At 36.3% G+C, this 23,538-nt stretch overlaps 2 protein-coding genes across 3 annotated transcripts in view; both read left to right on the forward strand.

Moving 5' to 3' along the window:
• Positions 1-1,999: 1,999 nt before the first annotated feature.
• Positions 2,000-3,743, forward strand: LOC145424493 (granzyme G-like). Its single transcript, XM_080297862.1, has 5 exons — positions 2,000-2,128; positions 2,251-2,410; positions 2,675-2,799; positions 2,980-3,215; positions 3,311-3,743. The coding sequence occupies exons 1-5, from the start codon at positions 2,017-2,019 to the stop codon at positions 3,476-3,478; spliced, it is 801 nt and encodes a 266-aa protein (XP_080153988.1). The 5' UTR covers positions 2,000-2,016; the 3' UTR covers positions 3,479-3,743.
• A 2,227-nt stretch (positions 3,744-5,970) lies between these two features.
• Positions 5,971-23,538, forward strand: part of LOC145424485 (granzyme G-like) — a 130,213-nt gene continuing 112,645 nt past the window's right edge. Inside the window, exons 1-5 of one of the 2 annotated variants that reach the window (XM_080297853.1) lie at positions 5,971-6,106; positions 6,211-6,370; positions 6,555-6,687; positions 7,472-7,699; positions 7,795-8,343. In XM_080297853.1, the coding sequence (XP_080153979.1) occupies positions 6,052-6,106; positions 6,211-6,370; positions 6,555-6,687; positions 7,472-7,699; positions 7,795-7,953 (735 nt within the window). In that variant the 5' untranslated portion in view covers positions 5,971-6,051 and the 3' untranslated portion in view covers positions 7,954-8,343. Of the gene's footprint in view, positions 6,107-6,210; positions 6,371-6,554; positions 6,688-7,471; positions 7,700-7,794; positions 8,344-23,538 lie in introns of those variants that run through there. The other variant, XM_080297852.1, reaches the window with a different exon arrangement.

A 23,538-nucleotide genomic window follows, 5' to 3' on the forward strand; every position in this document is an offset into this window, starting at 1 on the left:
ATAAATAAATCCACAAAATATTGCACACAAAAGTATGTTGTAAGCCCTGTGACTTATTTGTTTAAGGGCCAGTGACACATAATTCCAAGTAGTTTAGTCAAGTGTGCATGTTTTACCAGGAATGTGCTTATTTTTGGCACCTTTCCACCTCACTGGCTAAGACATATTCTCATTAAACTATAAAACTGCTGTCTTTATTTGGATAGCAAGCTACCAGCTTCATTTGCATGTCGCTGAACAAATCTCAAGCTGTCCATTCGTCCGTCCATCCCTCTTCTTGTTCCCAGTTGTTATGATTTCTTTGGACTGTGGATGTCAGACAGGCTAGTGCAAACTCTAAACATAAATGTGAGGCCAACACTTCTTGCTGTGAGGTGACGGTGATGGAGCCACCTTGAAGAAAAGAGACTTTTTTTTGTAATAAAGTGTAACATGCGTCTAAATTTAACTAAAGAAAGATTAATATGTAAGCACAAACATGAGAAAGTTAATGGAATGAATGAGTCGAGTCAGTGTCACACTGGTATGCGTCTCAGGCCATAAACTTCTGTTCTCATATGCGATTTCAGATAAATCCACAGTTTGATCTATTTTGACTGTTCTAGCAATGTCTGTTTCCCTGTCTGTTCATTTTATTTCCTTTCTTCTTAATAAACATGTAATTTGCACTTTGATTGATGGTTGCTATTACATTCCCTCTTTCCTTGCTGCTATGTCCAATGACTAAACCAGCCAGTCCTCTCAGCCCCGTGGTCCTCATAAAAGTGACGGGCTAACGGTAAAGGCCCTGTTCTACCAAGCAAGTTCCTCTTCGCATCTCCTCCTGTGATTCCCATTACTGCCCTGGACTCCAGGATCTCACGTCCCAAAACTTGTTCACTCGTTTCCTTCTCATCTTTCCACATCTTCTCTTTTTGTCCAACACATTAAAACCTTTTTGTGCATCATTCAAAACAATGACAATAACATTTATGGCCAAGATAGACAGACATACTTGAGTCTAGACTGAGGAAGTGATGTAACAGACACAATGTGGTCAGTAAGCTGCATACTTTTAGGCTTGACTACACTGTGAAAAAGAAAGTAGTTATAATTATTGCTGTTTTAATCTTTTCTAATCTTTAATCTGTTTGTTACTGAAGTTTATTCTGATGCTTGATACTGAATCCTTTACTTGAAGCACTGAGTGCATTTTCTGTATCTGTTAAACCCACATGTTATAAATAGACACACAAATTGCATTTTACATATATAACACATACATTTATCTTACAAAGTGTGGAATACAAAAAAATCTTTCTTCACTGTGCTGGCTTACATAAATACGTCTGCTAGCTGATCTCCTTTCCTCTTGCACGCTATGCTACTGACTTGTTCCTTCTTCTGGTAGCTCAAGGGTCACATTTCAGTTCAAGTTCCATGGACCACGCTTTCAAACAAATCCTATTTTTATGCACTTTCTTATGACATGATAACATCAGAATAATGTTACTTTTGAGGTTGCGCGACCGAAACTGAGGCTCCTCTGAGATAGGCATAGCATTGAATATACAATGTGAATAGAGATCTTCTGCTTTGGGTATTACCACAGAGGCATCCGTGGCTAAATTATTACCACTGATGTTATTCATATACAAGCTCCATTTAACTCAATTACAAGTTAACCTGTGGTCACATATGTACTTATGAGGTGATTTTCTTGAATTTGTGTTTATGGAAATGAGAACTCAAGCGAAATTATTTGTAATAGAAAGTTAATAATAGTCTTGACTTGAAAAAGCTACAAAAAAGCTACAAAATAAAGACATACGACATACAATATGACACAATATATCTACATTAATTATTGAATCACACATTGTACAAAAGCTCATCTGTTCTTTTATGAAAATGCAACTTTTCTCAGGTTCTTGAGATGTTAAACGGCGTGGTTCAAACCCACATTATTTGCATATGCAAATTACTCAGATACGTCCTCCTCTCACTGATACAAGGAAGTATTTAAAGACAGAAACTATGAATGATCTGTGCCACTGCTCTTCAGTAACTAAGCTGAACTGTCACCTCACCATGTCTGTCCACTGTATACTGGCTATACTCATCCTTGTGATGACTCTTGATGATCAAGGTATGTGTTGTTTATAATTTCTTTTTTTTATGTGAACTATTACAGACACGAGGGCTTGCATTTGACAGACAATGCATGATGATGGATCTATTTAACTGAGTATTTTTCTTTTTGTCTCCCAGTTTACTCGGGGAAGATCACTGGAGGCCATGAGGCTGTGCCACATAGCAGGCCATACATGGTGTTTTTGGAGAGGAACATGTCAGATGGTAAAAAAAAGTACTGCGGTGGCTTCCTCCTGAATGAGGATTTTGTGATGACTGCTGCCCACTGTCACGCCAAGTGAGTTTAACAAATGTATTTACCTATCAACTGAGATGACACCAAAGTCTGGGTCTCTGACAGAACTTTTTATCCATAATAAAACTAAGAAGACGCATTAAAATTTCAAAACACATTAATAGATAATAGCTATGTGGGCTATGATAATGTCAACAACTGTCATTAGTAATGTTGGTTTTGTGAATAAAATACCCTGAAAGAAACAGTCATCATTTTATTCAGAAATAATATTTTCATGTTTTATTTTTAAATTTTTTATTTCAGGTCTTACAAAGTCGTACTAGGAGCTCACATTGTGAGCTCAAACAGTAAAATACAACGCATATCTGTGGAACAAGCATTTCCACATAAAGACTTTAACGCAACTTCTTTTGTGAATGATGTAATGCTTTGAAGGTAAGAATATCATCACACAGAAAATACATATTAATTTACTGTTAGCATTTTTTGTTCATGAAAAAAATATTTACCATATTATGTAATTATATTGAGCATTTTTAAGTTAATCTGGACTGAAAGAAAATAACAAAAATCCCATATTTTAATTTTCATGTATATATCTTTCTCTTTTCTAAAGTTGAGCACCAAGGCAAACTTCAATGAGAATGTGAAACCTATTCCTCTGGCGAGCCATGATAATGGTACTTTGCCAAAATATTGTATACTCTCTGGCTGGGGGCGAACAGACAAAAATGGTACATATATGTCTCCCACACTCATGGAAACCAGTGTTACACTGATTGACAATAAAGAATGTACTATAGAAAACTTCTACTGCTCTCAGGGAGACACAGGTCCAGCTGAGGTACATACATTTCTTTAAATATCATGTGGACAATCAAACTTTATGGTAATAACTTCACTATTTACTTTAAGAATCGGGTGTGTATATACTTTCAGGGAGACTCTGGTGGTCCATTGGTGTGTGAAGATGGAAAGGCATTTGGGGTGGTGTCCACCGCAGTCACACCACACTCAGGTGGCTCAGATATCTATAGATACTTGAAGATTCCTGACTCTAGAAACTGGATATTTTCAACCATTGGAAATGCCATGATAAAGGTGTAATGCTTATGAAAGCAGGTTGTTTAAACCACAAAATTTGGTTTCACTGTTTGTGATCAAAACCTGATCATTGCAATGCTAATGTGAGTATGGTTTTATTGGCTTTGGGGGGATTTAGATAGAATAGAGTTTATTTATAATATAACTGCAAGGGAAAAAAGGGGGGAAAAAGTTATATTTGCATTTCCAAAAAGTTATATTTGCACACAGTTTAATTATGACTTGAAATCTAATTTTTTTTTCAAATACCATTAAACATTAAATTCTGGCATTCTCTCGGTGTGTGTGGTGTAATCTTTTTTTTTTTTTTTAAATTGAATTAATTCAAATAAAATGACAACACTGCCTCCTTGTGTAAAACAGGTACTATTACATTACAGAAAGTCTCACCACTCATTTCTTAAATTCAGAGTTATAAAGGCTTTTTCATTTATGGGTTTTAAAACTAATTGACTCTGCAAGACCAATAATGTTATTTTATAAGTAACTGACAAAGTGGACAAGTGACACTGAGAGCATATGGTGTCATTTCCAATAAAAACTAACATCATCTTGTCATTAAATACATTCAGGTATCAAATAAAGTAATGTATTACCACTCCAGAGTTGGTTAAAGTAAATTAAAATAATTCCATTAGATTAATTTTTTTGTGTAGTAGAACTGAAGTGTCTTTGAATACTTTGTAAGTCAGGAAAAGCAACACTGAACGTGATGTTTTGTTTTTTAATTCACACAGACAACCGTATAGGAAATTTATTAAAATATTATAAACCAACAAGACAAAAGTTGTCTAAATTATTAAATTGCTAATGTTAGGACAGAATAACCCTTTTGTTGGTCAGCAGTTATGCATCACCTGTAACAGTAATGATCCAAACTACACATATTTTAGGCCTGATATAATGCTTAAATATAAGGCTTAAATCAGGCCTAATATGGTATGGAACACATAACAAAAGGCATTTGTATTAAAAATATTAAAACCATATCGTATTATCTGTATCACACTGTATTTTGAGTTTTAGTTTTGGTATAGAATAAATTATGATAACCATTTAACTAGTTCATATCCTAAATTCAAAAGTTGCATAGAAATCTTTTTAAAAAACAATGTATTTGCACACATTAGGCTGCTTGGGATGTGACCGGTGATGCACTGAGTGTTTCTTCTTCACTCAACATTATTTTTTCACTCACTGTGTGTACACACCTCTTTGCATCTAATTATTAGTTAATCTCTGGCTCTCTTCAATAGTGTGTCTTTGTCTTGTCATCCTCTCATCACCCCCAAACGGTCGGGCCCTCCCTGAGCCTGGTTCTGCCACAGGTTTCATCCTGTTAAAAGGGAGTTTTTCCATGGCAGTATCACCAAAGTGGTTGTATTTTCTTAGCTAGTACAGCCATGTTTACCTGCTCCCTTAGATCTGCCACCAAGCAGCTCCTTAAGTTGCCAAAAACCAAGCATAAATTTAGAGGTGACTGTGCTTTCCCTGTAGCTGCTTCAAAGTTGTGGAATGATCTGCCCTTACAGATTAGGCAGACTTCTTCTCTTTCTGAGTTTAAGACTCTTCTTAAAACATATTTATTTAGTAAAGCCTTTGGCACATTTTGAGAAGTTGACTCTATTTTTCTATTTTCAAATTTTTTTTTTACCACGTTTGATTTTATTTTCTGTTTATTCTATTTTTATACGTACAGCACTTTGTGAACCCTGGTTTATTTTAAAGTGCTTTATAAATAAAGGTGGTATTGAATATGCATATTAGCTGCCTAGCTGTCGAACTCGAATGCAGGTCTACTTTTTAGATGAGATAGTGAAGTTATCTAAAGTGAATGGAAGTTGCAACAGTTTAGTCCACAATCTTCACACAGTTGCTTCCTGTGGTGATGACGTGAAAACCTCAAACTTTAATCCCCAGCTCGTGGTGCAGCACCCGTGTTGTCCTCTCCACTTTCAACTCCTAGTGCAAAAGATGAAAATGTAAGAAGGTAACCCAAAGAGGACATCAGAATACTACACACATTTGCAACCCTGCTGACGATCATCTCAATAAATAATATTCAGTCCAGTTTTTCCAAATGACCTCTCTTTACTGATATGAGAATTTCTTTTTTTGCATAAAAAGTGAACAGGTAGAGGAATAACTTACTGATTAAAAGTCATGACTTTTGCAAAATCTGTAAAATATAGTGAGAAATTACTACTTAAGAATCTCGTCTCTCTCTGTTTTATATCTGTGGCCACACATTTTTACCACAGTCATAGTTTCCTGCTGTAAAGATACGAACACTTTATAAACTAACTATGCAAAACACATGTTTACATAGAATATGACAAATACACTACTTAGTTATAAAATTACACTTTGTATAAAAATTCATTTGTTGACTTCTGAAAATACAGCTTTCTGGAGGTTTTGAACATTTCTGGTTTAAAGCTAAATCATTTGCTTGTGCAAACTACTCAAAAAAACAACTTCCTGCTCTAACTGATATGAAGAAGCATTTAAAGACAGAAACTGACTGTGACTGATGCCACTGCTCTTTAGAAACTCAGTAGAATTGTGACCTCACCATGTCTGTCCACTTCCTGGCCTTACTCGTGCTTGTGCTGACTCTTGAAGAACAAGGTAGGTGTTTTTTTCTTTTTGTGTGGCTTGCATTTTATAGCATTTGACAGACAATGCATGATGATGGATCTATTTAACTGAGTATTTTTCTTTTTGTCTCCCAGTTTACTTGGGGAAGATCACTGGAGGCCATGAGGCTGTGCCACATAGCAGGCCATACATGGTGCTTTTGGAGAGGAACATGTCAGATGGTCAAAAAAAGTACTGCGGTGGCTTCCTCCTGAATGAGGATTTTGTGATGACTGCTGCCCACTGTCACGCCAAGTGAGTTTCATAAATGTATTTAATTATGAGGCCAAAAACTAGTTCATGGAGACCCTGACATAAATTCTTATCCATAATAAAATTAAGGCTCACGCAAAAACATTTGTAAATTTGTAAATAAATGTATCTATATGTACCACGATATCAGCAATTGTGGCTATTCAATTGTTTTTTACCATTTCAGGTCTTACATAGTCGTAGTCGGACTTCACAATGTTCGTTCAAGTAAAGAAACACAACGCATATCTGTGGAAGAAACATTTCCACATGAACAGTTCAACCCAATTTCCTTTGTGAATGATGTAATGCTTCTAAAGGTAAGAATGTCATCACACAGAAAATATATTTGTTCCCATTTGCATTTTTCTTTTATTACAATATCTTTTTTAAATTTACTTCATTCATTTGTATTACAAAATGCTGTAAAAAAAATCTTATTTTGATATCTGTGTTAGGTAAGGCTGTGTGCAGGCAGGAATAGGACCCAAGGTGCAGACTCCGGAGACAGACGTGAACTCAAAAAAGGCTTTAATTTAATACTCAAAATATAACATAACTGAAAAAACTCAAAACAAACTTAAACTAGAGAAATGACAGAACACACAGCTACGAAAACAGTAGATCGTGACACAGACACAGAGAAACACTGGGCTTAAATACACAGAGGGAGCAATCAGGGAATGGGTAACAGGAGGGAAACACAGCTGGGACAAATCAGAACTGACGAGACCAAAGAAGCGTAAAGTGAACACACTGAGATAAGACACAGACCTTCAAAGTAAAACAGGAAACGCATAACACAGACTGAACAAAGACACAGGCTCATAAGCAGGCACTACAAAGGGAACAGAGACATGGGAACAGGGCAGACACAAACACTGACTGAACACGGGGATATAGGAACTTAAGATACACATAGACGCGAACTAGACAAGGGGATGCAGGTGATAGGGGAGACCGAGCAACTAAAGAAGACAGAGACCTAAGCCATAAGATAGAACTCAAAGAAACCAAAAACTAGACAGTATAAATAATATCATAAACTCAAAAAACCCTGGGTCGACGACCCAGGCATCCTAACAATCTGTTTTTTTCCTTAAGTTGAGCACCAAGGCAAACTTCAACAAAAATGTGAAACCTATTCCCCTGGCAAGTCGTGATAATGGTACTTTGCCAAAATCTTGTATACTCTCTGGCTGGGGGCGAACAGACAAAAATGGTACATATATGTCTCCCACACTCATGGAAACCAGTGTTACACTGATTGACAATAAAGAATGTACTATGGAAAACTTCTACTGCTCTCAGGGAGACACAGGTCCAGCTGAGGTACATACATTTCTTTAAATATCATGTGGACAATCAAACTTTATGGTAATAACTTCACTATTCACTTTAAGCATCGGGTGTGTATATACTTTCAGGGAGACTCTGGTGGTCCATTGGTGTGTGAAGATGGAAAGGCATTTGGGGTGGTGTCCAGTGCAGTCAGACCTCACTCAGGTGGCTCAGATATCTATAGATACTCGAAGATTCCTGACTCTAGAAACTGGATTTTTTTTCAACCATTGGAAATGCCATGATAAAGGTGTAATGCTTATGAAAGCAGGTTGTTTAAATTTCATCTTTTGCTTTTGCTGTTTGTGTTTGAAAATTGATTACTGCAATGCTAATGCTAAGTTTGGGCTTGCAGGCTTTGTACAGATCTAACTTTGATGTCTCCACAGCAAAAGCTTTGTCAGAAGAAATGAGAGTTTTTTATAAGGTTCTAAAAGGAATTTCTAAATTTGTATTTGCAACAACTCGTTCATTCCACACAGATTAAATATAACTCTAAATCTAAAATTAAACTGTAGCAGTGCATAAGGTGTAATTTCAATTGATAGTGTATTTGATTACATTTAAATTTGTTATATGTGCCATATTTTTTTCAAATAATAAATTCTGACTGTCTCTCGTTATATGTGTGCAGTTCTTTCAAATAAAAAGACAGCATTTCCTCCCTGTGAAAAATAGTGCCCTTATCTTGAATTCAGAGTTGCAACTGTCTTTCTACTTGCAAGCTTATTCAGTTTTGGAAGACCTGAAACCAGTAGAATTTCATTAATTCTATCTTGGAAAGAAAAGACCCCCTAGGGCAGCGGTCCCCAACCTTTTTTGCGCCACGGACCGGTTTATGCCCGACAATATTTTCACGGACCGGCCTTTAAGGTGTCGCGGATAAATACAACAAAATAAAACTAGTACCGGTACCGAAAAAAATAAGATTTATTCATAACACACGTGAAAAGACCCAGGAAAACCGAGTTAACGATAAAAACGATAACAAAATAACGCTGAAAACAGATAAAAACCCTGAAAACCAGACATTTCACACCTGAGCCTCAACTCTCGCGGCCTGGTACCAAACGACTCACGGACTGGTACCGGTCCGAGGCCCGGGGGTTGGGGACCGCTGCCCTAGGGGGTCCATTGTCCCTCTCAGGGGGTTACTCCCATGGGGTTTAACTCTGGGACTCTCCACCATTTGACCCTAGAACTGAAGAAGTTTCTCTGATGAGAGGTGAAATGTCTTCAAACAACTTAAAGAAGTCCAGACGCTTTTCTTTCCAAGCTCCTTGGACTACAGTGACCTGGATGACTGAGAACCTTCACAGACATTAATTCTATCCCCATCACAAAACAAATGTGGAAGTCTCTTTACAATTGACTCTTGTGGAGCAGGGAAATTATTTTACTGCTATTGTTAAATAATTATCAACAGTACCATTGCATTAAAAATATAAGCTGCAGCATGGATATTGCATTTAGAGGTTTAAGTGTGTGTCTCTTTCAGAAAGACTGAGTTGCAGGCTGACAGGAAGTTGCAGAGTTTGCAGAAGTGAAAGCAGACAGTTATTCTGAGGAGCAGGCTAGACGAGGCTATTTTAATTGCTAGGTTATTTAAAAGATTCTGTTATACTTTTATATTCTTGTATTAAGCTTTAGTAGAGGTTCTTGATTAAAACATTTATTTAAGTAGATGACATATCCATAGTTTCAGTTCGATTATTACATATACGAGAGTGGTTCCTGTCTCTCTGTCTGGTTAGAGGTCAGGAGCTAGTCGCGAGGTGAAACAGGGTGCAATTGTGGTTAGCACACAGACGCAGACATACACACACTTTTAGTTAGATTCATTTATGGGGGAAAGTTTAATGATGTTTTGCTGGGGTTGCAAAAAGCAGTTTGTCGCCGAACTGCTGTTGAGGTGTTAAGATGACAAGCGAGCATCCGGCAGTAACAGGATGTACCGGCTATGAAAACAACGGCAACGCTCTTTTAAACTATGTTAAAGGTCATTGTGGTTTTGATTTGACGTATGTATATATCCTGTCGGTGACGTATGAAGGGGCGTCAGTAAATCAAACCCTGATGCTATAAAAATCTGTGTATGTGTTGATTAAGTTGGAGATCACTTGCTGTCTGCGCACAGAGTGTTCTTCCCACACGTGTGTATTCATTAAAATCATGGTTTGACCAAGAGCTTCTGGACCATGGGTGGTTTGTACTCTCCTTCCTCAATTTTTGAACCTTAACATTTTGGGGGCTTCGTCCGGTAATTGAGGAGGGAGGATTGGAGGTGTAGATGGTGAAATTCGGTGGTCCGTTGTGGTCAGACAGGCAGGCGTGACCCGGCAACCAAACTGAGGGGACAGGCGCCTTTAAAAAGAGGTAGGCACAGGCCTGTTGATTTTATCCGAAGTGTGCTGAATTGGATGATAAAATTAAATGTCTATTCAGTAAAAGTTGCCGGTAAATGTCTGCTTTGATTTTGATGAGAATCTCATGACAGTACTGAGGATTTAAAAGCAGTTGGACTGCTGGTAATGATTGAATGCGATTGGACCGCTAAAAGCAGTTGGACTGCTCAATGATTTTAGTATGTTAGGGAATTTGGTTATTTTTTGGTTATAAGGTTTCACCTGCTTCAGTCTTACACTTTGTTGGGTGTTTTACTGTTGTTCCAAAGTATTATAAATTATCTTAGAACAGAACCGTGGGGGTTCTAGGAAGCGCAGTTCTCGGAGGTAACGCTCCCTCCCGGCCAAGGACGCTTGGCCCTGACCTATCGGCGAATAGGGTTAGTACGGTTGGCAACCGGGGAGAACTTGGGAACCTCCAAAATAGCTAGTGGTTGGAGCATTTGCTCCTAAATAACAGGTATCCCTTTAGAAATAAACAGTGATACTTCTAAAAACCGTGTATTCCCACACAGCATTTAACTTAGCTAGTTTAGGAAGATTTCACTTTTCTAATAGTTTCACAGGCTAGTAGTTTTTTAAATAGAGCACCACAAACAACATGTATCCCTTTAGAAATAAACTGTGATACTTCTAAAAGTACATATTCACACTAGAGCTGTATCAACCTCAATGTAGCTTTAATGCAACCAGTCTTATAATTATCTACTAGGCTGCAACAGTTAGACTCGCTGATTACACATAGATGATTTAACTACTTTAGGGGCATTTCACTTTTCTAAAGGTTTCACAGGCCAATAGTTTTAAATAGAGCACCGCAAACAACATGTATTTCTTTTAGAAATAAGCTGTGATACTTCTAAAAAACACATATTCACACACTCTGTAACAGTTAGGCTCCCAACAGTCTGCAAAAGAAGTCATGAAGCAAACAAAAGAGGCTCCTTATCAAGAGCATCCCAGCCCAAAGGTGTTTTCTCACAAACAGTTAATTCCCACACGCTGCAACAGTCATATTCCCACACTCTGTAACAGTTAGGCTCCCAACAGTCTGTAAAAAGGTATGAAGCAAACAAAAGATGCTCCTTATCAAGAGTATCCCAGCCCAAAGGTGTTTTCTCACAAACAGTTAATGGCTTTAATGCAACTAGTCTTATCATGTCAGAGGCCAGCAGAAACCATGACCAACAGAGTCTCCAAAGACTTTCCACCTTTCTTCCTTACATCACACTCTTTTATCTCTACATCTCAGAGGTCAACTGAAAGTAGCCCCACCTATATAAAAACACCCCATCAGACACACAGTATTTTCCTCAGAACTTCACAACTGCCGCAAGGTATATCGTTTTAACTTTTTATTTTTTCACTTGAATGTGCGTTGGAGCCGACTTTGCTACCCGCACAGAGCGTTTCTGGCAGTCGGGCGCTGCTTATACAATAGAGAAAAGCAACAATACAGAGTGTTTCTCTGCTCCAAGAAATCCGAGGGCCTTTCACAAGGTAAGCATGTCTGTTATACCCAGGGCATAAATGTCTGTATGTCAGTGCTAATTATTCAAAACCTGTTTAAAACGTGACACATATGTTGTCCGAAAACATTTCCTCTAAATTTGCAAAGTTACTGATTTAAAAAATATATATTTTCGAATTTTTAGTTGCATGTCAAACATATGATAGACTCTTGAGCATATTTATATAGCTAAATTCACAATGGTATAACCGTACTAAATAAAAGAGGCCCAAGCACCAATGCACTCTAATCCACTCCGCTAAACTGTATGTTGATAAGTACATGAAGCGTACCTCTACCTCTACAGCTGAAAACAGTTTGTATCCGCACTCTGAGGGTCTGCTGAATTGTTTTTAATACGGCACTTTTTGACGAACAGCAGATGATGAAATCCTCTTTATTGTAGAAACTGTCCCTAAGCTATTGTTGCTCATACTTACTGAGGTCCCTAGCTACTCCTCTTTTGTGCGTCCTATTAATGATCAATGATAATTGAAGAGGAACCCAGGCTCAGGACATTTTCATGACAAGTGACAGCGCAGACAACTACTAATGAGAGAACACGTTTTATCATCATAAAGACTGTGATATGAAGCATCGTTAAAGTGTCACTTCAGTAATGTTGACTCATGTTTTTAATAATGACTTTAAAACACTAAACTCTAATTTCTGTGGTTTATTTTAAGTTTACAGAATATAACGTGGTAAGACGACGAGTTTTACTTCTCACTGACCGTGTTATGTGTATCTATTTATCATGTATGCTACTTTGCTCTGTGGACTGTAAAATGTTTCATTGTGTTCATGAAATAAACCAGACTTTCACTGTCTGCATCTTTTACTGTTTTTCTGCTTTTGTTCACTCCAAGTTTGACAAACCTACAGATATCCAGAGTTAACTCACTAACAATGTGGAGCACTCTCAGTGTATTTAGCTGCTTTTTCCCTGAACACAACCAACTGAGAGAAACGCCTGTAGTCCTCACTTTGGTCATTTGAACGCTGAAGGAGATTTGTTCCATAGACACCTTATACTAGTGTTTCCTGCATTTAATCCATCACTACTATGTTCTATATAAATCCAGATTCCTTTTATAGTTTGCAGTGAAATTTGTTTAACCACTGCTTAATGGGACAGAAGTACAAGTCACTCTTTACTAACACATTTGTAGATGAGTTTATTGCTGAACAACACAGCTAGCAGTCTCACACTCTCTTTAGGTTTTTCAAGTTATGTGTGTAAGGGTTTAGTCTATCAAACCTTACCCTTTTCTCCCCAGTATCACAACAGTATGACTCCCAAAGTACGGCTCAGTAAACAACCAATGATTCTAAAGACAGAACAGAAATATACAGTTGGAAGATGAATGATTGCGTTTTTATGATGCGTAGTAAAACGACCCCTCTTCTTCTTCTCTGTGTTGTTGTTGTTCGTGTGTGTGTGTGTGTGTGTGTGTGTGTGTGTGTGTGTGTGTGTGTGTGTGTGTGTGTGTGTGTAACAGAGAGAGAGAGAGGGAGAGAGACCCACTTTAGTGCAGCATCTCATTTTTGGAAAAACATAATATATTCAGACTGGTTGACTGGCATAGACCCTCTGTGTGTCTCTCTCTCTGTGCATTTGTGTATACATATTTGATTTTATGTGTAATTGTTGGCTGTTCCTTCTTGTTTTTTAATTTATTTTTATTTCTTTATTTTTTTTTCACAGGTGAACAACAATTAGATTTGAGGGAACTTAACCATGTTCTGTTTTTTTTTCATCTTGTTATTTTACTTTTCCAATATTTCTACTTCAGTTATTGCTATTCTGCTCAATCATAGTATTTGTTCTAAATCATTGTTATTATGCTATATTGTAGTATTTCTGCTAAATCATACTATTTCTACTATATTATATTTTTCTTTCTAAATATAGCATTTCTGCTATATGATTGTATTTCTGCTATGTTATAATATTTGTGCAAAACCAGAGTATTTGTGCTAAAACATAGTATTTCTTCTAAATGTAGTATTTCTGGGTAATCATAGTATTTCTATATATTTGTGGCAGGTCCCCAGGGAGTCAATCCTCTGTGAGAACTGTAATATTCAAATTTACATATCAGGGCCTGCACGGCTTCCCAATCATATCTGAGGGCTGAGACATACAAATTGCATATTGAGGCCTCCATGGATTCCCAGCCAGCTGAGGGCAAGTCAAAGCAGTTTTTGCTTCACCTCTATTCAGTTATGGTCCATTACAAGTCAAATATCTTCAATAATTCCTATTTTAATGATAAATTGTCAACACTTGAAGATTCCCCCATCTCTTCTGAACAAAACGGTGTAAGAATTAAGAATGACCGTTCTAGCCCTTACGGTTAGGAAATTATGGTCATTTGTTTGAGGGGAATCCTTACTGGATAAGGTTTATATATATATAAATATATTGTCTTTAAAACATCTTTGCAGACTGTCCTGGACTGGTTGTTTTTTTTGTTTGTTTTTTTTAGGTCTGGTGAACTCTATCACCAGCTATTTGGTGTTGGTGTTCAGGAGAAGAGCCTTCTAATAATATTTATTCAACTTATAGAATTAAAGTTCTGGTAGTTTTTTTCTGTAGCAAATAAATATTGTATAAAATATTTAAAATTACCTACATTTTTGATGTTTACAATGCCCATTGTGTGTAATACTGGAATTTCCTACTACACATGAACGCCTCATCTTTTACCTGACTGCCGGACATCCGCCTTTCTGCACACTTCGTTGAGTCCGCTCTCGGTGAGTGCTGCGCCTCTGCTTCTCCTAAATGTCTATACTCTGTTTGCGCGATTTAACAAGTTCTTGTTAGTGATTTATAAAGCCAGCCGAGGTACAACTCATGTTAAAGTAACACAATGGTTGCTTTTTAGTGAAAAATTGTCATTTTTGTATGTAAAAGCAGTGTTTGATGAGCTAACGCTAACAACCCAATGCTAACGACTAGCATTCTTATGAGCCCAGTGTGAAATGAAGAGAATTCATTTGACGGTAAACCACGGTTATTGTGTTGTTTTATTAATTACATTTGGTGTGTTCGTGTTTGTCAGTCTGTTACATAAGGTGCAGTTAGTTCTCTTCACAAATCAGTTGGTTAAAACAGCTTCATTCTTTAGGCTGTAAGTTTTTAAGAACCGCCATCTTAGATTCAGTGTCAGCGGTCGGCAAGATCAAAGGAGCCATTTTACCGCCTCTGACCGAACGCGGGAGAAAAAGAGTCACGTTTGTCCAGGTCTTGTGGATTAATTAAGAGAAAGGAGGGGGGGAGAAACTGAGGATTAAACATAGGCTATGTCCACACGTACACGGGTATTTTTGAAAACTGAGACTTTCCGTTTTCGTTTTAAAAAACAATCCGTCCACACATAAATGCAGAAATGAAGGAAAACTCTGCTAGGAACATACCAAAGCAACAGATGGCGATATATTCCTAACCGTGTAGAAATGTTGGCCAATCAGAAGTCTAGAAGCCTCGGTGGGAAATGGCAAACAAAGATGGGGCATAAAAGCAGAACCGAGTCATATGTGTGGGGGGACAGTAACTGTGTGTGTATATGTAAGCATTTAAACACTGCAGAGAGAACAATTAACAGTAACCGTATTGTAGAAATGCATTTCACTGAAACAATAACGTGGCGCACAGTGTGACGTCAAAAAAGGCTCTCCGTGTCCCTGTTCACACATAAATGCAAAAACGGAGTTTTCGAAAATATCCTGGCAAGCGTTTTTAGTTTTTCAGTGACCGAAAACGCCGTTTAAGTGTGGACGAAAGGTGCAAACGGATAGAAAAAATCTCCATTTTCAAAAGTACCTGTGTACATGTGGACATAGCCCAAGAATAATAAGAACTCCTAATATGTAGACTTTAATTTTTAAGAACTGTTTAACAAAGGCTTGTTTGTGCCAACCTAAATCTGCAGCACAGTTTAAATTCTCACTTTGTGGAAAATTAATGAAATAAACAACAGCCCACCTTCACATAAATAAAATATGGCAGTATATTATTATTATTATTATTATTATTATTATTAATATGGTATATAGATATTTATTTTAAAATAACAGCATATTTAATGATACTATGTGCAGTTGGTAATATTTTAGGAAGTAGAATTTGAATGCAGACCACCTCAAATATTAAAGCCTTAAAAATATATCGTGCAGTTTTTCATGTATGAGTGTTATTGCAATCTTAAATGAGATGTAGACCAAAGAAAACAGAGGAGAGTTGTTGTTTGTATTCCAGCTGTAGTAAACAAAGAAGTTTAGTGAATCTTTTTGACAACAGAGTGATGCAGTATTGATGCTGATTTGAGTTTTCTGATCCTGTAGTTTTGCTCTTTGTCTTTTGTTACACAGAGTGAAATAGAAGCTTGGTTTTGCCTTTGCTGGTAAGTAAACAGTGATTGTAACTGAAGCAATATGAAATTGGGATTGTGTAACATTTTTAGCAATTTACATACAATAGTTTGGCTTTTTGTGATATCTTGCCATTTGCTCATGGGCAAAAACACATTTAGGATTTATAAGCAGTAAAGCCCCCCCACTAGATCTCTGAGTGTCCCTAAAAATGTCCCTGAAGTTTAATAGGCCATTTATGTCTAATTTTAATTTTAAAGGCTTATCAAAGCATTTCTGTAGTAATTATTGTTTTTATTACACATGTTAAGGCCATTTGAGACTCTGCAATTAAATTTTGCCCTCTTTAGACTAAAGTGAGTTCATTTTGTCTGAGGTACAGTGCTGGGAAAAGTCTTTCTTCCTTGCAGATTTATTTTGTTCATGCTTTTTTGTCACATGTTTCAAATCATCTAACAGGGATGATATGAATAAATACAAAAAAGCATTTTAAAGTGATGATTTCAAGTATGAAGCAGAGAAAACCAAACCAGAGCTATCTGTTCTAATGTGAGAACATGCTGGTCTCCAATACCCAGCTGTGGAAGCCCTGATACGAAGAACTACCATCAAGCATTTATAGTATCAAGTATTATTTGTGATTGTTGCACGCTTTGAAACTGTGATGTTATCATTTGATCAAGTGTGCAGTGCGAGCAAATCATTGCTTGTGGTATCTGCTGTGTTATGTAATAGCACCAAAGTATTAGAGCTTTACGTTAATGAGGAATTTCTGTGGAATTGCAGATGGATAAAACGACACATCACCTTAATAAAGACAGAAATCTTTAATAAGGTGCAGAAAGAGAAGGTGGGGTGTTTATAGTAAAGCTGTTGTAAACAAAGAATTTAACTGATTTTTTTTTCCACTACAGATTGTGATGCAGTATTGACTCTGATGCTGATTTCAGTTGTCTGATTCTGTATTTTTGTTCTTTTTGTTACAGAGTGAAACAGAACTTCGGTTTTGCCTTTGCTGGTAAGTAAGCAGCAATTGTAACTGCAGTAATATGACATTGTCACTGTGTAACATGTTTAGCAACTTACCTAACGTAGTTTGGTTTTTGTGACATTACCATTTATTGATGAACGCATTTTAGGTGAGTTAGTGTAAGTGGTAGCTTAAACACTTAAGAGCACCACAGTTGTTGCTTTATATCTTCACTCATATTCTGCTTATGTATTACATTAAAGTCAGACCACTATAGAAGTATTTTTGCCTGAGTGAACAGAAGTGGTAGGTTAAACATTTAAGCAATAATAAAAAACTAAGAGAACCAGAGTTGTGAGTAGGCAATGTTGTGTATGTTAAAGCCTGTGTGTAATTTATATACACTAAGTTTAAATCAGTTTCTTAATAATTTGCTTGATACAATGTGTTTGAAAATTTTATATAAAAGGGAAATATTGCAAAATACAAAAAGATTCCTGCCAACAGGTACAATGGAAGGACTCTTTATTATAATTTTTGTAATTGCAAAATGGTGTGCCACTGTTGTTACTATAACATGTCAGAATTTACATGTATTTTAGGATTTACATATTCAGATCAGAACTAAAACCTGGTGAGGTTTTCTGTTGATTCTAACAGTTGTGGTTTTTCACACTTTATTAAGCACTGACTTGTGATAGAAAATGATGGAGCTAAAAAGCCATAATCTGTACCAACAAATATTGGTGCCTCTTCTTTGCACTTCTGTAGTATGCATGCCTTTATTACACATGTTATCGTCATGTGAGACTCTGTAACTAAAGTTTGTCCTCTTTAGACTACAGTGAGTTCATAAAGGCTTGAAGAAATTGAGGATCTTACTAGTTATTTCATGTCACAGTAAATTGGATTGTGTGTGAAGAGGTTCAACAGTGTAAGTCATTAAACAGTGATCTGATGTGTTGTTTCCTTTCTCTAGGATACTGATCTGATCGTCGCAAGTCTGGTAAGTAAAGGTTTTGTCTGCGGTACAGTGCTGAGAAAGGTCTTTCTTCTTTGCAGATTTATTTTGTTTATGCTTTTTTCACATGTTTCAAATCATCTAACAGGGATGATATGAATAAATACAAAAAAGCATTTTAAAGTGATGATTTCAAGTATGAAGCAGAGAAAACCAAACCAGAGCTATCTGTTCTAATGTGAGAACATGCTGGTCTCCAATACCCAGCTGTGGAAGCCCTGATACGAAGAACTACCATCAAGCATTTATAGTATCAAGTATTATTTGTGATTGTTGCACGCTTTGAAACTGTGATGTTATCATTTGATCAAGTGTGCAGTGCGAGCAAATCATTGCTTGTGGTATCTGCTGTGTTATGTAATAGCACCAAAGTATTAGAGCTTTACGTTAATGAGGAATTTCTGTGGAATTGCAGATGGATAAAACGACACATCACCTTAATAAAGACAGAAATCTTTAATAAGGTGCAGAAAGAGAAGGTGGGGTGTTTATAGTAAAGCTGTTGTAAACAAAGAATTTAACTGATTTTTTTTTCCACTACAGATTGTGATGCAGTATTGACTCTGATGCTGATTTCAGTTGTCTGATTCTGTATTTTTGTTCTTTTTGTTACAGAGTGAAACAGAACTTCGGTTTTGCCTTTGCTGGTAAGTAAGCAGCAATTGTAACTGCAGTAATATGACATTGTCACTGTGTAACATGTTTAGCAACTTACCTAACGTAGTTTGGTTTTTGTGACATTACCATTTATTGATGAACGCATTTTAGGTGAGTTAGTGTAAGTGGTAGCTTAAACACTTAAGAGCACCACAGTTGTTGCTTTATATCTTCACTCATATTCTGCTTATGTATTACATTAAAGTCAGACCACTATAGAAGTATTTTTGCCTGAGTGAACAGAAGTGGTAGGTTAAACATTTAAGCAATAATAAAAAACTAAGAGAACCAGAGTTGTGAGTAGGCAATGTTGTGTATGTTAAAGCCTGTGTGTAATTTATATACACTAAGTTTAAATCAGTTTCTTAATAATTTGCTTGATACAATGTGTTTGAAAATTTTATATAAAAGGGAAATATTGCAAAATACAAAAAGATTCCTGCCAACAGGTACAATGGAAGGACTCTTTATTATAATTTTTGTAATTGCAAAATGGTGTGCCACTGTTGTTACTATAACATGTCAGAATTTACATGTATTTTAGGATTTACATATTCAGATCAGAACTAAAACCTGGTGAGGTTTTCTGTTGATTCTAACAGTTGTGGTTTTTCACACTTTATTAAGCACTGACTTGTGATAGAAAATGATGGAGCTAAAAAGCCATAATCTGTACCAACAAATATTGGTGCCTCTTCTTTGCACTTCTGTAGTATGCATGCCTTTATTACACATGTTATCGTCATGTGAGACTCTGTAACTAAAGTTTGTCCTCTTTAGACTACAGTGAGTTCATAAAGGCTTGAAGAAATTGAGGATCTTACTAGTTATTTCATGTCACAGTAAATTGGATTGTGTGTGAAGAGGTTCAACAGTGTAAGTCATTAAACAGTGATCTGATGTGTTGTTTCCTTTCTCTAGGATACTGATCTGATCGTCGCAAGTCTGGTAAGTAAAGGTTTTGTCTGCGGTACAGTGCTGAGAAAGGTCTTTCTTCTTTGCAGATTTATTTTGTTTATGCTTTTTTCACATGTTTCAAATCATCTAACAGGGATGATATGAATAAATACAAAAAAGCATTTTAAAGTGATGATTTCAAGTATGAAGCAGAGAAAACCAAACCAGAGCTATCTGTTCTAATGTGAGAACATGCTGGTCTCCAATACCCAGCTGTGGAAGCCCTGATACGAAGAACTACCATCAAGCATTTATAGTATCAAGTATTATTTGTGATTGTTGCACGCTTTGAAACTGTGATGTTATCATTTGATCAAGTGTGCAGTGCGAGCAAATCATTGCTTGTGGTATCTGCTGTGTTATGTAATAGCACCAAAGTATTAGAGCTTTACGTTAATGAGGAATTTCTGTGGAATTGCAGATGGATAAAACGACACATCACCTTAATAAAGACAGAAATCTTTAATAAGGTGCAGAAAGAGAAGGTGGGGTGTTTATAGTAAAGCTGTTGTAAACAAAGAATTTAACTGATTTTTTTTTCCACTACAGATTGTGATGCAGTATTGACTCTGATGCTGATTTCAGTTGTCTGATTCTGTATTTTTGTTCTTTTTGTTACAGAGTGAAACAGAACTTCGGTTTTGCCTTTGCTGGTAAGTAAGCAGCAATTGTAACTGCAGTAATATGACATTGTCACTGTGTAACATGTTTAGCAACTTACCTAACGTACTTTGGTTTTTGTGACATTACCATTTATTGATGAACGCATTTTAGGTGAGTTAGTGTAAGTGGTAGCTTAAACACTTAAGAGCACCACAGTTGTTGCTTTATATCTTCACTCATATTCTGCTTATGTATTACATTAAAGTCAGACCACTATAGAAGTATTTTTGCCTGAGTGAACAGAAGTGGTAGGTTAAACATTTAAGCAATAATAAAAAACTAAGAGAACCAGAGTTGTGAGTAGGCAATGTTGTGTATGTTAAAGCCTGTGTGTAATTTATATACACTAAGTTTAAATCAGTTTCTTAATAATTTGCTTGATACAATGTGTTTGAAAATTTTATATAAAAGGGAAATATTGCAAAATACAAAAAGATTCCTGCCAACAGGTACAATGGAAGGACTCTTTATTATAATTTTTGTAATTGCAAAATGGTGTGCCACTGTTGTTACTATAACATGTCAGAATTTACATGTATTTTAGGATTTACATATTCAGATCAGAACTAAAACCTGGTGAGGTTTTCTGTTGATTCTAACAGTTGTGGTTTTTCACACTTTATTAAGCACTGACTTGTGATAGAAAATGATGGAGCTAAAAAGCCATAATCTGTACCAACAAATATTGGTGCCTCTTCTTTGCACTTCTGTAGTATGCATGCCTTTATTACACATGTTATCGTCATGTGAGACTCTGTAACTAAAGTTTGTCCTCTTTAGACTACAGTGAGTTCATAAAGGCTTGAAGAAATTGAGGATCTTACTAGTTATTTCATGTCACAGTAAATTGGATTGTGTGTGAAGAGGTTCAACAGTGTAAGTCATTAAACAGTGATCTGATGTGTTGTTTCCTTTCTCTAGGATACTGATCTGATCGTCGCAAGTCTGGTAAGTAAAGGTTTTGTCTGCGGTACAGTGCTGAGAAAGGTCTTTCTTCTTTGCAGATTTATTTTGTTTATGCTTTTTTCACATGTTTCAAATCATCTAACAGGGATGATATGAATAAATACAAAAAAGCATTTTAAAGTGATGATTTCAAGTATGAAGCAGAGAAAACCAAACCAGAGCTATCTGTTCTAATGTGAGAACATGCTGGTCTCCAATACCCAGCTGTGGAAGCCCTGATACGAAGAACTACCATCAAGCATTTATAGTATCAAGTATTATTTGTGATTGTTGCACGCTTTGAAACTGTGATGTTATCATTTGATCAAGTGTGCAGTGCGAGCAAATCATTGCTTGTGGTATCTGCTGTGTTATGTAATAGCACCAAAGTATTAGAGCTTTACGTTAATGAGGAATTTCTGTGGAATTGCAGATGGATAAAACGACACATCACCTTAATAAAGACAGAAATCTTTAATAAGGTGCAGAAAGAGAAGGTGGGGTGTTTATAGTAAAGCTGTTGTAAACAAAGAATTTAACTGATTTTTTTTTCCACTACAGATTGTGATGCAGTATTGACTCTGATGCTGATTTCAGTTGTCTGATTCTGTATTTTTGTTCTTTTTGTTACAGAGTGAAACAGAACTTCGGTTTTGCCTTTGCTGGTAAGTAAGCAGCAATTGTAACTGCAGTAATATGACATTGTCACTGTGTAACATGTTTAGCAACTTACCTAACGTAGTTTGGTTTTTGTGACATTACCATTTATTGATGAACGCATTTTAGGTGAGTTAGTGTAAGTGGTAGCTTAAACACTTAAGAGCACCACAGTTGTTGCTTTATATCTTCACTCATATTCTGCTTATGTATTACATTAAAGTCAGACCACTATAGAAGTATTTTTGCCTGAGTGAACAGAAGTGGTAGGTTAAACATTTAAGCAATAATAAAAAACTAAGAGAACCAGAGTTGTGAGTAGGCAATGTTGTGTATGTTAAAGCCTGTGTGTAATTTATATACACTAAGTTTAAATCAGTTTCTTAATAATTTGCTTGATACAATGTGTTTGAAAATTTTATATAAAAGGGAAATATTGCAAAATACAAAAAGATTCCTGCCAACAGGTACAATGGAAGGACTCTTTATTATAATTTTTGTAATTGCAAAATGGTGTGCCACTGTTGTTACTATAACATGTCAGAATTTACATGTATTTTAGGATTTACATATTCAGATCAGAACTAAAACTTGGTGAGGTTTTCTGTTGATTCTAACAGTTGTGGTTTTTCACACTTTATTAAGCACTGACTTGTGATAGAAAATGATGGAGCTAAAAAGCCATAATCTGTACCAACAAATATTGGTGCCTCTTCTTTGCACTTCTGTAGTATGCATGCCTTTTATTACACATGTTATCGTCATGTGAGACTCTGTAACTAAAGTTTGTCCTCTTTAGACTACAGTGAGTTCATAAAGGCTTGAAGAAATTGAGGATCTTACTAGTTATTTCATGTCACAGTAAATTGGATTGTGTGTGAAGAGGTTCAACAGTGTAAGTCATTAAACAGTGATCTGATGTGTTGTTTCCTTTCTCTAGGATACTGATCTGATCGTCGCAAGTCTGGTAAGTAAAGGTTTTGTCTGCGGTACAGTGCTGAGAAAGGTCTTTCTTCTTTGCAGATTTATTTTGTTTATGCTTTTTTCACATGTTTCAAATCATCTAACAGGGATGATATGAATAAATACAAAAAAGCATTTTAAAGTGATGATTTCAAGTATGAAGCAGAGAAAACCAAACCAGAGCTATCTGTTCTAATGTGAGAACATGCTGGTCTCCAATACCCAGCTGTGGAAGCCCTGATACGAAGAACTACCATCAAGCATTTATAGTATCAAGTATTATTTGTGATTGTTGCACGCTTTGAAACTGTGATGTTATCATTTGATCAAGTGTGCAGTGCGAGCAAATCATTGCTTGTGGTATCTGCTGTGTTATGTAATAGCACCAAAGTATTAGAGCTTTACGTTAATGAGGAATTTCTGTGGAATTGCAGATGGATAAAACGACACATCACCTTAATAAAGACAGAAATCTTTAATAAGGTGCAGAAAGAGAAGGTGGGGTGTTTATAGTAAAGCTGTTGTAAACAAAGAATTTAACTGATTTTTTTTTCCACTACAGATTGTGATGCAGTATTGACTCTGATGCTGATTTCAGTTGTCTGATTCTGTATTTTTGTTCTTTTTGTTACAGAGTGAAACAGAACTTCGGTTTTGCCTTTGCTGGTAAGTAAGCAGCAATTGTAACTGCAGTAATATGAC

This window comes from Astatotilapia calliptera, chromosome 23 (genome assembly GCF_964374335.1).
Source record: "Astatotilapia calliptera chromosome 23, fAstCal68.1, whole genome shotgun sequence".
In the NCBI taxonomy this organism is placed as follows: Eukaryota; Metazoa; Chordata; class Actinopteri; order Cichliformes; family Cichlidae; genus Astatotilapia; species Astatotilapia calliptera.

Bases quoted from the DNA above. Each gene is read 5' to 3' on its own strand.
- LOC145424493 (XM_080297862.1), top strand. From the start codon at position 2,017: ATGAATGATCTGTGCCACTGCTCTTCAGTAACTAAGCTGAACTGTCAC. The intron at 2,411-2,674 runs GTGAGTTTAACA...TTTTTATTTCAG, and splicing joins GCTGCCCACTGTCACGCCAA to GTCTTACAAAGTCGTACTAG. The intron at 3,216-3,310 runs GTACATACATTT...ATATACTTTCAG, and splicing joins GAGACACAGGTCCAGCTGAG to GGAGACTCTGGTGGTCCATT.